The sequence below is a fragment of the Vulpes lagopus genome, chromosome 11 (assembly GCF_018345385.1).
Source record: "Vulpes lagopus strain Blue_001 chromosome 11, ASM1834538v1, whole genome shotgun sequence".
Classification (NCBI taxonomy): Eukaryota; Metazoa; Chordata; class Mammalia; order Carnivora; family Canidae; genus Vulpes; species Vulpes lagopus.
Window position 1 is genome coordinate 77728821 of NC_054834.1, and position 15854 is coordinate 77744674.

General features: G+C 48.6%; 1 protein-coding gene across 1 annotated transcript; it reads left to right on the forward strand.

Moving 5' to 3' along the window:
- The first annotated feature begins 871 nt into the window (after positions 1 to 871).
- Positions 872 to 12995, forward strand: EEF1G (eukaryotic translation elongation factor 1 gamma). The gene is made up of 10 exons (XM_041722283.1): positions 872 to 1018; positions 2107 to 2265; positions 3378 to 3441; positions 3597 to 3739; positions 4285 to 4428; positions 6509 to 6638; positions 6943 to 7147; positions 12126 to 12298; positions 12401 to 12525; positions 12757 to 12995. Exons 1-10 carry the CDS (start codon positions 1007 to 1009, stop codon positions 12913 to 12915), a joined length of 1314 nt encoding a protein of 437 aa, XP_041578217.1. The 5' UTR covers positions 872 to 1006; the 3' UTR covers positions 12916 to 12995.
- Positions 12996 to 15854: the final 2859 nt, after the last annotated feature.

Below are 15854 nucleotides of genomic sequence, written 5' to 3' on the forward strand. Positions count from 1 at the left end.
CCACCTGCAGGGAGGCCTACATGTGGTGTGTTCCTGCACCCGGAGCCCGCTTGGTAGAGTTCTTGAAGGATGGAGTGCCAGGTGGGCGGCTTGGGCAGTACCTGGAACAAGAACCGAGTTTGCCTCCACTTTACCTTACCGCCCAGATTTATATGGTGACGGCCTGAAATTGGGGTTCAGGGTTCTCTGTCCATTCTTTCACTTAACAGAGTTCATCCTGTTCTGATTAAAATGGGGAAAACACTGTCCGACCTGAGCGTGGGTAAAGGGGTGTCCATCATCGGTGAACTGGCAGCCCTCTGCAGGGTGACGGGTGGCAGGGATCCGCTGTGTTCTCCCTCGGCCCTTCTCGGCTGCAGGCCCTGCACCAAGGCCCTACCTGCAGTGATTGCATCCTGGAGCCCGCAGGGTGGTTTAAACGGAGGAAACCTCACTTTGGTAGAGGGGTTTCTGACTTGGGCTCCGGTGAGATAATCATCCTCTCCTGTAGAAAACCAGAGCGGGAACAAACGTACTTATCCACACAGGACTTGTTTCCGCCCCCAGTGAGAGTCCCACAATCCTGATGTTAGGGGCCTGGAAGGATCTCCGTCAAGTCACCGCGGGTTTCTGAGCTGGAGGGGAACGCCTCTGGGACCTGGCACGGCGCGGAGTTGGCAGCCGTGCCACGTCGCCGGGAAGAGGAGGCTTTTCAGCTAGTTCTCAGTTTACCCTCCCCGCCTTACACCTTCAAGTCGGGACTCCGATTGGCCTCGCCTGCGGGGCGGGGCCAGTCAAGAGTCCCGCTGCGCAGGCGCGAGCTGTCTGTGTGACGACCAGCAGGCCCCACCCCCTTCTTTTTGCAATTCAGCCACGGCGCGGTATAGAACTGTCGTGCGTATGCCTTCTGTGCCGTCCTCGCTTTGCGGCTGCTGTTTCTCCGCGGCTCTCCCCTCCCCCTTCTCTCCCCGACGGCTTACTTTGCGGCAGCGCCGAGAGCCCCACCCCCTTTCTCTGCGGAATCACCATGGCGGCCGGGGTAAGTTTGCCGGCTCCGGCGATCCAGGTCATGGTATCCGACGCCATCCTCTGCCCGAGTGGAGCCCTCCGGCGTCAGAGAAGTTCTGGAGCCGAGTGAGGGACTGATCCTGGGTCTAGAGACCGTGCTGTTGGGAGAGCAAGGCTTCCAGGCCCCGGCGGGGAACTGAGGCTGGAGCTCTTGGAGGCCAAAGAGGTGGTAGGGTCTGGGGCAGAGGAGCAAGGAGATGTGGGATCCTGGTCTTCTGGGGCCTGAGAAAGGGGTTCGGGTTCATTGCCGCCTCGAGACGTGGGATCCGGGCAGGTTGACAGAACTTTTGCGACCGTTTTGTGGGGGAACAGCGGGGACGGGGTGAAAAGGAGGGTCTTTGTGGGCAGGTAGGGCTGTCTCCGGTTAAGGGTCGTCCAGCGGGGAGGTTTGGGAGGGAGAGGACTCTCCGGACGGCGGAGTCAGACGGTGCTGGCCGGGTTAACAGAAGGAGAAGCAACGCCAGAACTCACTGCGGGACAGGACCGGAGGGACGAATGGTACGCATGACGAGAAGGAATGGTTCTTGGGGGGAGACCGAGTTGGTTTAGGAAGAGAAGATGCCATTCGATTTCTCCGTGGCTTTTCGGAGGGGAACTTGGAAATGGTCGTGTGTGTGTGTGTGAGAGAGAGAGACGGGGAGTGATGCTTTCGAAGGGGGTGAGCGGCTCAGTCGTAGAGTAGGCAGGTACTCGTTAACCATCAATGAATGAACCAGAGCTCTAGGAAGGGAGGAATGTGTCGGCAGGTGGAGTCTGAGGGAACTACGAGTTCTGGGTTTCTCCACGATATATTGGAGGAGAGGAGAATGCTGCTGGAGATGTCCTTAGGGAAGGTCAAACCTGTCAGCGCTTTATTTAGCAGTTGGTGTGTAGTTGTGTCTTGGGTATTTCAGCGGACTCTGATTACACATGGCAGATACTAGAGAGCGTCGTTCACCAGGGGGAGTAAAAGTGAGTTGAACAGATTGGGAATAACTCAGGGAATTTATCCCGGGAAGTGACATTTCCGACTGAGAGCCTTTTACTCATTAACGTTCCCTCCCCTACTTTCACCTACAGACCCTGTACACATATCCTGAAAACTGGAGGGCCTTCAAGGCTCTCATTGCTGCTCAGTACAGCGGAGCTCAGGTCCGCGTGCTCTCCGCACCACCCCACTTCCACTTTGGCCAAACCAACCGCACCCCTGAATTTCTCCGTAAATTTCCTGCCGGCAAGGTGAGTAGAAAAGTGGAGAGGAGTCTTTGGTCCTGAGAACTCAAAAGAGTCCTGAGATTCTCTCACTCTGAAAATGGTCTCCATCTTTAAAAGGGAATTTTCTGTATAATTTGTTCTTTTTTTTTATTTTATTTTTTATTTTTTTTAATTTTTTTATTTTTATTTTTTTTATTTATTTATGATAGTCACACAGAGAGAGAGAGAGAGGCAGAGACACAGGCAGAGGGAGAAGCAGGCTCCATGCACCGGGAGCCTGACGTGGGATTCGATCCCGGGTCTCCAGGATCGCGCCCTGGGCCAAAGGCAGGCGCCAAACCGCTGCGCCACCCAGGGATCCCTAATTTGTTCTTTATATATTTCAGTGATGGGATCCCTGGGTGGCGCAGTGGTTTGGCGCCTGCCTTTGGCCCAGGGCGCAATCCTGGAGATCCGGGATGGAATCCCACGTCAGGCTCCCGGTGCATGGAGCCTGCTTCTCCCTCTGCCTGTGTCTCTGCCTCTCTCACTGTGTTCCTATCATAAAAAAAAAAAAAAAAAAAATTATATTTCAGTGATTTAAAATTCTTTTGAGTTAAGTGAAGATTCACACGTAGTTAAAAATGATGCAGAGCTGTTCAGTGGCTTGTTATAAAATTCACAAGTTTCTTTGTATTTGCGGGAAAGAGAATGGGTTTTGACTGTTTTCAGTGCAAATACATCGAGTATCTGCCCATGAGCCAACCAAAGGGCTTACCGAGGTCGATAAATAACCATGCTAAACAGAGAAGAGATAAATGCAGTTCAGGGAGCACCACAATACTTTAAAGAATACGGAGAGAGATGACACTTGGTTTTTGGTCTTTTGCCTATTTGATTGAGGGATTTTATATAAACAGTTGATAATATTTAAATCTTTGGGATTTCTCATGTGAGTTCACATTGTAAGGAATACCAAGTTACTTAAATATTTCTGGTTCCTAAGTTTCAGATTGTAGTAGTTCATATCAGTAGTTTGCTTAGTAAGGATTGTCAGCCTTATGTAAGAACTTTATCCCAGGATTGGCTAGTGAGTAATTCCTGATTGTTTTACTTAATGTTTTTTTAAATTTTATCTTTTGACTGTTTTATCCCAGGTTCCAGCATTTGAGGGTGACGATGGATTCTGTGTGTTTGAGAGCAATGCCATTGCCTACTATGGTAATTTGCAGTGGGTGTGGGAATGGGAAGATCAGGAATGAAGGAGGTAGGAGAGGATGAGGGTGAGCTGTAGTGGACAGGAGAAGAATTTTTATGGACTTGGATCGATGTTGGCCTGACCCCAAAGTTCTGACCTTTGTGTTCTGCCTCTGCAGTGAGCAATGAGGAGCTGCGGGGAAATACTCCAGAGGCAGCAGCCCAGGTGGTGCAGTGGGTGAGCTTTGCTGATAGCGACATAGTGCCCCCAGCCAGTACCTGGGTGTTTCCTACCTTGGGCATCATGCACCACAACAAGCAGGTAAGCCTTGAACTTGGGGAGAAGCCAAGGCCCAGGATGAAATCAGCTCCTGAGTGTCAAGGAGCAAGAAATAAAATAGATTGAGAAAAGGAGATGCTAAGAATTTGGGATAATAAAAGACCTAATCTTTGGGGTATGAGTTTGGAGCACTGCTGTTGATAGTGTCTGGGTTCTTTGTCACACAGACCCAGTTGGAGGTGGTGCCTGTCATGAGTGGTCAGAGGAGAGATTTCTGTTGTAGAAAAGCTATCCCAAATGGTAGGGGAGTGGTTACATCAGGTGACTTCTGTGGTTCCTTCTAAAATTCAAAGATAAAGGACTAGGTCATAGTGGGAAATTAATCCAGACTGCACCATGAGGAAATTTGACCTTGAGAGCTTCCTTTGTGATACATTTGGAGTGATCTGGAATCTGACTCCATTGAAAGAAGATGGGGATGAGCCAGAACTTTGTAAGTGAAATAGCTACCTTAGGTCTGTCGTTGGAGGGGAGAGGGAAAGGGATGGGTATCCACTATTAAGTTTTGAATCCTTTTAAATCAATAGGCCACAGAGAATGCAAAGGAGGAAGTGAGGCGAATTCTGGGGCTCCTGGATACTCATTTGAAGACGAGGACTTTTCTGGTGGGCGAACGTGTGACACTGGCTGACATCACAGTTGTCTGCACCCTGTTGTGGCTCTATAAACAGGTGACATTTGAAAGAATTAGGTTGGCAGAGGATAGGGGGCGGTTAGAAATTAAGTCATTAAGTCTTCCGGGTTACCCTGTATTCTGCTGAGGACTTGGATGTGAAGGGTGTTGGGTAACGACTAGTCTATAGGAATCCCAAGTTTGAATACCATGACTACCTTCCCTCATGAGAAGTTTGGTAATGTTCTGTTTCCTGAGTTTCTGTTTGATAGAGAAGATGTGGTTTGTTTCTGTATTTTGGGGGAAGTCCAGCTGTGCTTGTGCTTAGTTGTAAAGACAGGAAAGGCGGGCAGCCTGGGTGGCTCAGTGGTTTAGCGCCGCCTTCAGCCCAGGCTGTGATCCTGGGGTCCCGGGATTGAGTCCCATGTCAGGCTCCCTGCACGGAGCCTGCTTCTCCCTCTGCCTCTCTCTCTCTCATGAATAAATAAATAAAATCTTAAAAAAAAAAAAAAAAAAAAAAAAAGACAGGAAGGGCTGGTAGCTTCAGTGTCCAGATCTTTTGGAGGCAGGCTGGGTTCAGTTCTTAGTTTCATTACTTACTAGTAGAGGGATGTGTGTGTGTTTGAGAGAATTCCTTGAGTTCTTTTTTTTTTTTTCTTCTGTAAGCTATAAAATCAGCATGGTAGTAATTAGTTTTGAGGTTTTTGGGTTAAAGAAGATGACATGTTGCTGACCAAGCAACTGTTGGACCAATATGTGTCCAGAATAGTAGTGCAGTAATTGGAAAATAAAAAAGCACCTCCTTTGTGTCAGGCTCTGTGTCAAGGGCCTTGCAGGGATCATCTTAATCTTTACCTGCTGTATGGGTGAGGAGAAATGGAACCTTGCCCAAGGGAATGTAGCTAGTAAGTGTGGCATAGAGTTTGAACCCAGTACTGCAGAACCAGAGCCAAAGAACTGACCGCTCTGTTCCGTCTTCTTGACAAGATTATTTTCCATATGATCTTAGCAAACTAAAAGATGGTAAATGAGTTTTTCACAAAGCTAAGTTTAAAGGACAGTTTGTTATTCTGAAGTACTTTTTTGCCTTTTTTTTTTTTTTTTTTTTTGACTGTTGAATATTTAGCTTCTGAAGTTAGGTGAATAGTATATATCATGTAGATAATTGTGGTTTACTTAGTAAAACGAGTAATTGGTAGCTGTGTTGCCCTGCCTTTTATTTATTTGCTTTAGTTTTATTGATATGACTTTTAAAGATTTTATTTTTTTGAGACAAAAAGATACAGCATGAGCAGGGAGGGAGGGCAAAGGGAGAGGGAGAAGCAGGCTCCCCGTTGAGCAGGGAGCCTTATGTGGGGCTTCATCCCAGGATGCTGGGATCATGACCTGAGCCAAAGGCAGACTTAACCTACTGAGCCACCCGAGTGCCCTGACACGTGACATTTAAAAGGTTGGAATGGGTAGGCCTGGGTGGCTCAGCGGTTTAGCGCCTGGTTTAGCGCCTGGTTTAGCGCCTGCCTTCGGCCCAGGGTGTGATCCTGGAGTCCCAGGATCGAGTCCCACATCGGGCTCCCTGCATGGAGCCTGCTTCTCCCTCTGCCTGTGTCTCTGCCTCTCTCTCTGTGTCTTTCATAAATAAGTAAATAAAATCTTTTTAAAAAAAATAAATAAAAGGTTGGAATGTGGGACGCCTGGGTAGCTCAGTGGTTGCGCATTTGCCTTGGGCTCAGGGTGTGATCCCTAGTGCAGGGATTGAGTCTTGCATTGGGCTCCCTGTGAGGAGCCTGCTTCTCCCTCTGTGTCTCTCATGAATAAAATTATAAAGAAATAAAGAAAGATTGGAACGTGTAGATGAAATGGTTTTGTAAATGATGTAAGGCACCATATAAACATATCTACCAAGTAGATTTATAGTAAATGAGGGATAGGATCAAGTATCCGCTAAGTTGGACTGTATAGTGAAAAAGTGGAAGGTAAACGGGAAGTACCCCTCCAGGGTAAGATGGTATACTAGGGAGCTCCCATCTCCGGGATTGAGAGGAAGATTGGAGCTTTGGTGTAGAAAGAAATGTCTCTGGCTTGAAACTCCTCAAGAACTTTCTCTCCTTTGTTTCTATTCTACCCTTATGTTTTGACAGGTCCTGGAGCCTTCTTTCCGCCAGGCCTTCCCCAATACCAACCGCTGGTTCCTTACCTGCATTAACCAGCCCCAGTTCCGGGCTGTCTTGGGGGAGGTGAAACTCTGTGAGAAGATGGCCCAGTTTGATGGTAAGTCTGTGGAGATACAGGAGTATGTGGCCTGGCTCTGGGCTGGTTGGCTCAGTCTCAGTCCCTTGATTTCCCATCAGGCTTTTGGGTTATGTGAACCCACAGATAAGGTTCACGTGTATTTGTTGCTGAGGGTTGTGTTCTTGCTTCAGGACATACAGGGAACTGGTGGCAGAGCAGTGCAGGGCCTAGATCCCTTAGTTCCCCGCCTGGCAGTTTTCCTCCATTACCCTGCTCACTGCCTGCTTTTAGAGGCATATGGAAAGAGGGAGGATATTGACTTCTCTCCCTTTTTCTGCACCAGCTAAAAAGTTTGCAGAGAGCCAACCTAAAAAAGACACCCCACGGAAAGAGAAGGGTTCTCGGGAAGAGAAGCAGAAGCCCCAGGCTGAACGGAAAGAGGAGAAGAAGGCTGCTGCCCCTGCTCCTGAGGAGGAAATGGATGAATGTGAGCAGGCACTGGCTGCTGAGCCAAAGGCCAAAGACCCCTTTGCTCACCTGCCCAAGAGGTAATGATATTGGGGGGTAGGGGACATGGGACTCCCAAAGGCCACTTTTTGCCTCTGTGTGTTCCCCTCACACAGCTAGGGCTATTTTAGGTTGTCCATACAAAATTGAAAGATGTTTTGTGGGCAGCCCGGGTGGCTCAGTGGTTTAGTACCACCTTCAGCCCAGGGTGTGATCCCGGAGACCTGGGATCCAGTCCCATGTCAGGCTCCCTGCATGGAGCCTGCTTCTCCCTCTGCCTATGTCTCTGCCCCCCTCTCTCTCTCTCTATCTCTCTCTCTCTCTCTGTGTATTCTCATGAATAAATAAAATCTTAAAAAAAAAAAAAGATGTTTCGTTTGCAAGGAAAGTTTATCCTCAAGAATTGGATTAATTTTTTTTTTATTATTTTATTTATTTGGGGATCCCTGGGTGGCTCAGCGGTTTAGCATCTGCCTTTGGCTCAGGGTGTGATCCTGGAGTCCCAGGATCAAGACCCACGTCCAGCTTCCTGTGTGGAGCCTGCTTCTCCCTCTTCCTGTGTTTCTGCCTCTCTCTCTCTGTGTCTTTCATGAATAAATAAATAAAAATCTTTTAAAAAAAACATTAAAAAAAAAGATTTTATTTATCTGAGAAAGAGAGTGTGTGTACACCTATAAGCTGGGTGGGGAGGGGCAGAGAGAGAGGGAAGAAGCAGGATCCCCGCTGAGCAGGGAACCTGACCTCATGACCTGAGCTGAAGGCAGACACTTAATCTACTGAGCCACCCAGGTGCTCCAAGAATTGGATGAATTTTAAAAGTGGAAAGGAAATTTCTAATATATATAGTATTTGGGAAGATAAGAACTCCTTTTCCAGCAAAGAATGTAGACAGGCACAGAATTGGGTGTGGAGGTAGACTGGTCTTAAGTATGCTCAATAAGATTTGAGAGTCCTCAGAACTAATATGAGAAGGTGCAGAGAGCCTCATGTCTACCCTGCTGGGCTGCCTTTGCTGAAGCAGTGACACCACATCAGTGTTGTTTTATTATATTTTTACCCTTTTGATGAAGGCAGTATAAACATTATCTCTGAGAAGCAAGGATGACTATGACTCCATAGTGCCTGTCTGCTTCATTATTTCTCAGATTGCTGGAGTTAAACCCCTAAAAGAAAAGGAAATAGATGGGACGGTTGTCACCCCTATCCACTGCCAACCTTTTTAATGAAGGTTGGGGTTCTTGGAAGAAAAGAATACAGTAAAAGGAAACTTTTCAGTGAAAAAAAGCAGGACATCTAGCACTACTCACATCATCAGCTAATGCCCTAGGTTTTTCATTAGAATTGCAAGCATTAGGAGACCTGTCTTGTCTGTGGCCACTTCACAAAGTCCTTGATCCCAGCTTTTCTCACCCACTCCCTGCTTTTCTCACCCACCCAAAGCCATCCAGCCTTTCTTAGTTTGTCTGTTAGGGTTCAACAGAGTTCATCCTCTGCCATTTTTGTAATTTTTTTTTTTTTTTTTTTAAGATTTATTTTAGAAGGGGACAGTGTGTGCATGAGTAGGGGGAGGGGCAGAGGGAGAAGGGGAGAGAGAAGCAGACTCCCCATTGAGTGCAGAGCCCAAAATGAGGCTCTATCTCACAGCTCAGATCATGACCTGAGTGGAAATCAAAGTTGGATGCTTAACTGACCGAACCATCCACGTGCTCCTTGTAATGGTTTTTAATGGGACAAACAAGCATGAAGGTACACATTGCTGGTGGCCATAATAGGGGTTTGGAGAGTTGTAAATGACAAGCATCCTAGCACCAGATGGTTACAGTAGGAGCTGCTATTTCCCCAATTGGGGAGCAACTTGGAGTGTAGCTCTTAAGCTCAGGTACTTTTTTTTTTTTTTTTAAGAGTTTATTTATTCATGAGAGAGAGAGAGAGACAGACACAGGCAGAGGGAGAAGCAGGCCCTATGCAGGGAGCCCAATGCGGGACTCGATCCTGGGTCTCCAGGATCAGGCCCTGGGCTGAAGGTGGTGCTAAACCGCTGAGCTCCTCGGGCTGCCTGACTCAGGTACTTCATACAAGACCAAGGAAGCTCCAGATGCAGCTGCTCTTTACAGATTTTTTTTTTTTTTTGAACTGAAGTGATTTACCTTGAGCCTAACACAGGAGCAGGTAAGGAGTGAGCAAGATTTTTGGTGTGTATATAAATTGTATTAATTAACCTGAGTGACATATGCTGTTGTAATACAAATCTCTAATTACTTGTTAGCTAGTTTTTTTTTTTTTTTTTTTTAAGATTTTATTTTTTCGTGAGAAACCTAGAGTGGCAGAGACATAGGGGGAGAAGTAAGCTCCTTGTGGGGAGCCTGATGCGGGACTTGATCCCAGGACCCTGGGATCACAACCTGAGCTGAAGGCAGATGCTCAGCCCCTGAGCTATCCAGGGACCCTAGTTCTTTTTTTTTTTTTTTATTAAAGATTTATTTATTTGAGAGAGAAAATGCGTTGAGCAGAGGGACCAGCTAGGGGAGAGGGCAAGCAGACTCCACTGAGTGGGGAGGCTAATGGGCGCAGCTTGATCCCAGGGTCCTTAGATTGTGACCTGAGCCAAAGGCAAGTGCTTAACCAACTGAGCCACACAGGTGCCCCAGTTCTAGTTCTTTTAAGGCCTTCCAGCTTAACTTGTTTCAGAAGCTGTTCAGAGCCTGTCCTCATTTGGGGTGGAATGGATACAAGATGGTCATAAATTTTAAAGTTCAAACAGATGAGGAGGGTATGAAGAGAAAAACCCTGAGTCCCTTTTTTTGGGTGCTTGAGGGGGAAGCACCTCAGAGGAGGTCTCCTTTGTGTATTTGGGAAAGAACACAGGACCGGGGATTCAAGGGCACTCTGCTTTGCTATATTGTAATAGTGGGCAGGTCACACCACTTAACCTTATCTGGAAAGAGGGAAAGGAATGGTTTCTAACTCTAGGGTTTGTTAGCATCATTTACACTAATGAGTAATTGGTCCAATTAAAGTTAGTGAGGGCTTTTTTTTTTTTTTTTTTTTAAGATTTTATTTATTCATGAGAGACACAGAGAGAGAGGCAGAAACACAGGCAGAGGAAGAAGCAGACTCTCCCAAGTGGAGCCCAATGTGGAACTCAATCCAGGGACTCCAGGACTCAGGACTCCCTGAGCTGAAGGCAGACGCTCAAGCACTGAGCCACCCAGGCATCCCAATTTTTTTTTTTCCCAAAGATTTTATTTAATTATTCATGAGAGACACAGAGGGAGGCAGAGACATAGGCAGAGGGAGAAGCAGGCTCTCTGTGGGGAGCCTGATGTGGGACTTGATCCTGAGACTCTGGTATCGCAACCTGAGCCAAAGGCAAAGGCTCAGCCACTGAGCCATCCGGGCATCCTTAGTAAGGGTTTTCTTAAATAGGTTTATGGCACATTTTATAGTAGAGGGTTATGTAGCCATTAAAACATTTGTAAAGGGGGATCCCTGGGTGGCGCAGCGGTTTGGCGCCTGCCTTTGGCCCAGGGCGCAATCCTGGAGACCCGGGATCGAATCCCACGTCGGGCTCCCGGTGCATGGAGCCTGCTTCTCCCTCTGCCTGTCTCTGCCTCCCTCTCTCTCTCTCTCTCTGTGACTATCATGAATAAATAAATAAAATCTTTAAAAAAAAAAAAAAAACATTTGTAAAGGGATCCCTGGGTGGCACAGCAGTTTGGCGCCTGCCTTTGGCCCAGGGCGCGATCCTGGAGACCCGGGATCGAATCCCACATCGGGCTCCCGGTGCATGGAGCCTGCTTCTCCCTCCGCCTGTGTCTCTGCCTCTCTCTCTCTCTCTCTCTCTCTCTCTGTGACTATCATAAAAAAAAAAAAACAAAAAACAAAAAACCATTTGTAAGGCGCGCCTGGGTGGCTCAGTTGGTTAAGTGTCTGCCTTCTCAGGTTGTGATCTTGGGGTTCTGGGATCCAGACCCACATCGGGGTTCCTGCTCAGTGGGGAGTCTGCTTCTCCTCCTCTGACTTTCACCCCTGCTTATGCTTTAACTTGGGTGCTTGGGTGCTCATGATCTCTCTCAAATGAATAAAAAAAGGAAAAAAAAAATCCCTGATAGGGGGACAGTATTAAATGAACAAATTGTGTAAGGCACAAAATTATATACATCATCTTTGGAAAGTCACCAGCAGGAAGTACATAAACATTAATCAATTCTCTTGTTTACTGGCATTGCAGATGATTTTCTTCAGTCAGCATGTGGTTTTATAACTGGAAAGAAAAAAAGAGAACCCCTACCATGAGGGGAGGAACTCTATAGCTGAGCCTTCTCAGTGCAGTGTGCCAGGTTGCCTCAAAGATCAGCTGAACCTAAGGGCTTTTCAGCATCTGGGCTTGTTCCTGGGCACAGTGACTCAAGGCCACCCGTATAAAGTCTGGGGCGGAGGTTCTTTGAGAACATTTGCTGCTTCCATTGTCACATTGTAGTGTGTGTAACCCGAAGAGGCCTGTGGTAGGGGAAGATACTTGGGTGAATCAGGGACTGTGACTCAGTGGGAAAGGGCCCTGGAGGGAGCCAGGGGGCTAGGGGCTAGCCAGGAAGGATGAGCGCTCATTCTGGGTTTCCACCAGGGGGCAGTAGTTTGCTGTGTTTTTCCTGGGTCAGGTCTCCCTCAGGCCAGGGGGTGGGGGGGGGGGTGGTGGTGGTGGTGGTGGTGGTGGTGGTGGTGGTGGTGGTGGTGTGTGTGTGTGTGTGTGTGTGTGTGTGTGTGTGTGGTCCCACTGTCTTCAAGCTTAGCCTACTTAAGACTGCAGAGAGAGAGCAGAGGAGTGGCCTAGGCCCCTCTTCCTACGCCCTTAGCTTTCTTCCGTTACAAGCTTATACCCATCTGCCAGTCCAGTGAGCTCTTCCTTTAAACCAGTACATTTTAAGTGAAATTCGTCCTTAGCTTCTCTTAGCCTGGAAACCCTTTGTTGCCTCAGTAGGACCTTCTTCACATTGATCTTGCTTGTTTTTCTCCATTCAGTACCTTTGTGTTGGACGAATTTAAGCGCAAGTACTCCAATGAGGACACTCTCACTGTGGCACTGCCGTATTTCTGGGAGCACTTCGATAAGGATGGCTGGTCCCTGTGGTACGCTGAGTACCGCTTCCCTGAGGAGCTCACTCAGACCTTTATGAGTTGTAACCTCATCACTGGTGAGAAGAGGGTGGGCTGAGGGAGGGGGAGGCCAAGGCAGTGGGTGCTGTGATTCTGAAGGCTGTACCCACTGTGATTCTGTTCTCCCTTGGCCCTGTCAGGAATGTTCCAACGGTTGGACAAGCTGAGGAAGAATGCCTTTGCCAGTGTCATCCTCTTTGGAACCAACAACAGCAGCTCCATTTCTGGAGTCTGGGTCTTCCGAGGCCAGGAGCTTGCCTTTCCGGTGAGGAAAGGAGTAGGGGAGGAGTTGCTCCCTTTAGGATGGGGCAAGGAGATGGGAAGCATACTCTCATTCTTGTGCTTGTGGGCATTCAGGAGAGTTCAAGGAATGTGTACAGGAGGAACTGTCACAGGAGTTTTAGGATCTGATGACATGCGGCTGAGCTGGAAGTAACAGGTGTGGGGCAGGATCTGATTGGACCACATGCTTCTTAACCTGGCTTTTTCTCCCCAGCTGAGTCCAGATTGGCAGGTGGACTACGAGTCCTATACGTGGCGGAAACTGGATCCTGGCAGCGAGGAGACCCAGACGCTGGTTCGAGAGTACTTTTCCTGGGAGGGGGCCTTCCAGCATGTGGGCAAAACCTTCAATCAGGGCAAGATCTTCAAGTAAACATCTCTGTCATCATCGCCTAGCTGCCTGTACCTGCCCTTCAGGGAGATGGGGGTCATTAAAGGAAACTGAACATTGAACCCTTAACCTGTCCCGCCTCCTTTTTAAGTGATGGCTTCTTCAAAGGGGGGTAGGTCTGTTGAAGCAGGGTGTTTTCTAGGTTTGCATACCTCCCTTTGCAGGAAAAAGAAGTCTTCAGAAGAGCAGAAACAGGCCTCATTTTCGACTTTATATGCTCTGCCTTTACGGTGATGGCTGTCTTCTAGCCTAGCTGAGAAAGACTGGGTGCAGTTCGAGTGGTTGGTGACACAGAGCTTTGTAACTACCTGAGTCTGCAGGACCAGGTTGCTAAAGTATGGTAGCACACTGTGTGTGGAGGAACTTCATGGTGTTTCTCAGATTGCCCTGGGAGGTAGGTGGCATCAAGGGTCTGGGTAGAAATTTCAGATAAGCAGGAGTACCAGGCACAGTACCAGCCTACTACCTAGAACGGGCACTGGCCCGTGGGCCCTCACCTGGCTGCGGATCATTTCTGGGGGAATTCTGCTTTCTCACAAGGAAGTGGGGTTCAGAGATTTAAGGGACTTAACTTGTGGAGGCAGGATTTTGAACCCAGTGGGAACTCACTGGAGCCCAGAATCTAAATGGGCCTTGCTGTTTCCTAGAATGTAGAGGAGTCCTAATGGCCACATGAGAACCCTTCTCAGACCTGGGGGTACTATTTTTTCTCTTAGGCTTAATTTTTATTATGTTCTTTTCACAGATTCTTGTTCTACTTTGTCTTTTTTTTTTTTTTTTTTGTATTTTTTCTGAAGAGCATTGAGGGTCTCCCTGGTATTAACAGTTGAGAGGAAGTTGGAAAGCTCTAGTTCAATTCACATTTTGAGACATAGGCAAAAGCAGTCATGATTCAACCTTTGGTCTCTAGTTTATGGTTTTATACGTGTTCTTTCTCTGCCACCCTCTTAGTCCATGCAGGGCTTAGCTAGGGAGGGGAAGAAGTTGATCTTTGTAGGTACAGACGGTCTGGTGGCTGGGGAGAGGGTAGGGCTGTAATCTAGCTGGGTACTTGGACTATAGTTGGGGTTCTGGGAAGAGTGGGTGGAGCAGAGTTGCGATGTGGAATCCAGCTGGGTGAGGATGGGCTAGTTCTTGCTCAGGGATTGCTCCCTGGCAGGTCATCTTGGGTTGGATCCAAACTTGCCACCTGTCTTGCTTCCAAGCATTCCACGCTGCTCTTGGTTAGGATCTAAAAGTGCTAGTTGCTGGCTGGGCTGGGGCCTCACCTAACCTGTCAGACTCCCTTCACAAATTCCGTTTCCCACCACACTTCCCTGCTCCTTTGCTTTCATAATCTTCACCCCCTTCCTGGTATCCTTGACCTTCCCAGGAGCTGGAGATTTAGTTGGGAGAGACCAAGTTATGGAAGGTTTGAAGGGGCAGGTCGGAGAGGCCCAGGACTGGGGCCCTGTTGTGGAAAAGGGTTTCCTCAGGGTAGGCTAGAACTTGGGCAGCAGCTGGCCTGGCTCCCCATGTGGATTGGGCGGGTCTGATGGACTCAGCCTTCCAGCCTCCTTGGACTGCAGGAAGAGTGACTCATCTGCACGTCCTGCCTCCTGTGCCTCAAGCCTCAAGGTCTGGCGGTTTGGTGCAGAGGAGGGTGGCCAGGTTGTTGGATGTGGCCAGGCTTGTGTTTGGGGGAGGGGCAGTGCCCACAAACGGAGGTGGGGTGGGTGGCCTCTTCCAGGCTGGCTGTTGGCCTCCAAAGTGGTTGGAACCAGAGGGCCTCTTCTCTGCCCTGGTGGGCAAGAAAGAGGTTAACAGGAGTTTCTAGCGGCAGATGTGGGGGCAGGGTAAGAGGAGAGGTCCATCTGGAGTTGGTTGGTCTGCCCTGCCCTGCCCTGCCCTGCCCTGCCCAGGGGAGGCCTGAGTCACCGTACAGCCTCAGGCTGGGGACTGGCACCCTCCCCGACCCCATCTGATCCTGGCTGGGGCCCCTGTGCTTGCTGGAGCTTTGCCTGGCTCCCTGCTCCTCCCGGCCCTGCTTGGCTCTGGCTCACCCAGGCAGCCAGTGAGCGCCTGCGCCAAGGGGTGTCTCTGGTTGCTGGGCCCATTTCCTGACATGCCTGGGAGGCTCGTGCCACCCGCGCACCACCTACAGCTGGCATCCCGGCGGCAGTGCGTGCCGGCTGGGGCCAGCGTCCCAGGGAGGGAAGGGAAGGGACCCTGAGTGGGTCAGGCCGAGAACAGGGCATGATGTTGATAACTAGAGTAAGATGGAAGAAACCATTTATTTGCTTACTGGGCAAATGCTTAGCATATCCCGAAAGGAAGATGGAGAGAGAGGGGTCTGGATTCAGGTGCATCTGACTGCAGATGAACTCTAATTCAGCATAGTTAAGATACAGTGTAATGTTAGTTTCCGGTGGACAATATAGCGATTCCACACTTCCCTACATCAGCTGGTGCTCATGAAGACAGGTGTCCTCCTTGATCCCCATCATACCTGTTTCCCCCATTCCCCTCCCTTGCCCTCTGGGGACCATCGGTTCTCCACAATTAAAAGTCTGTTTCTTGGGGATCCCTGGGTGGCGCAGCGGTTTGGCGCCTGCCTTTGGCCCAGGGCGCGATCCTGGAGACCCGGGATCGAATCCCACGTCGGGCTCCCGGTGCATGGAGCCTGCTCCTCCCTCTGCCTATGTCTCTGCCCCTCTCTCTCTGTGACTATCATAAATAAATAAAAATTAAAAAAAAAAAAAAAAAAAAAAAAACAAAAGCTGTTTACCGTTTTAAAAAAAAAAAAAAAAGTCTGTTTCTTGGTCTGTCTCTTTTTTTTGTTTTTGTTCATTTTTTTGTTCATTTTTTTTCCTTTGTTCATTTGGTTTGTTTCTTAAATTCCATATATGAGTGAAATCATATGGTATTTGCCTTTCTCTGAA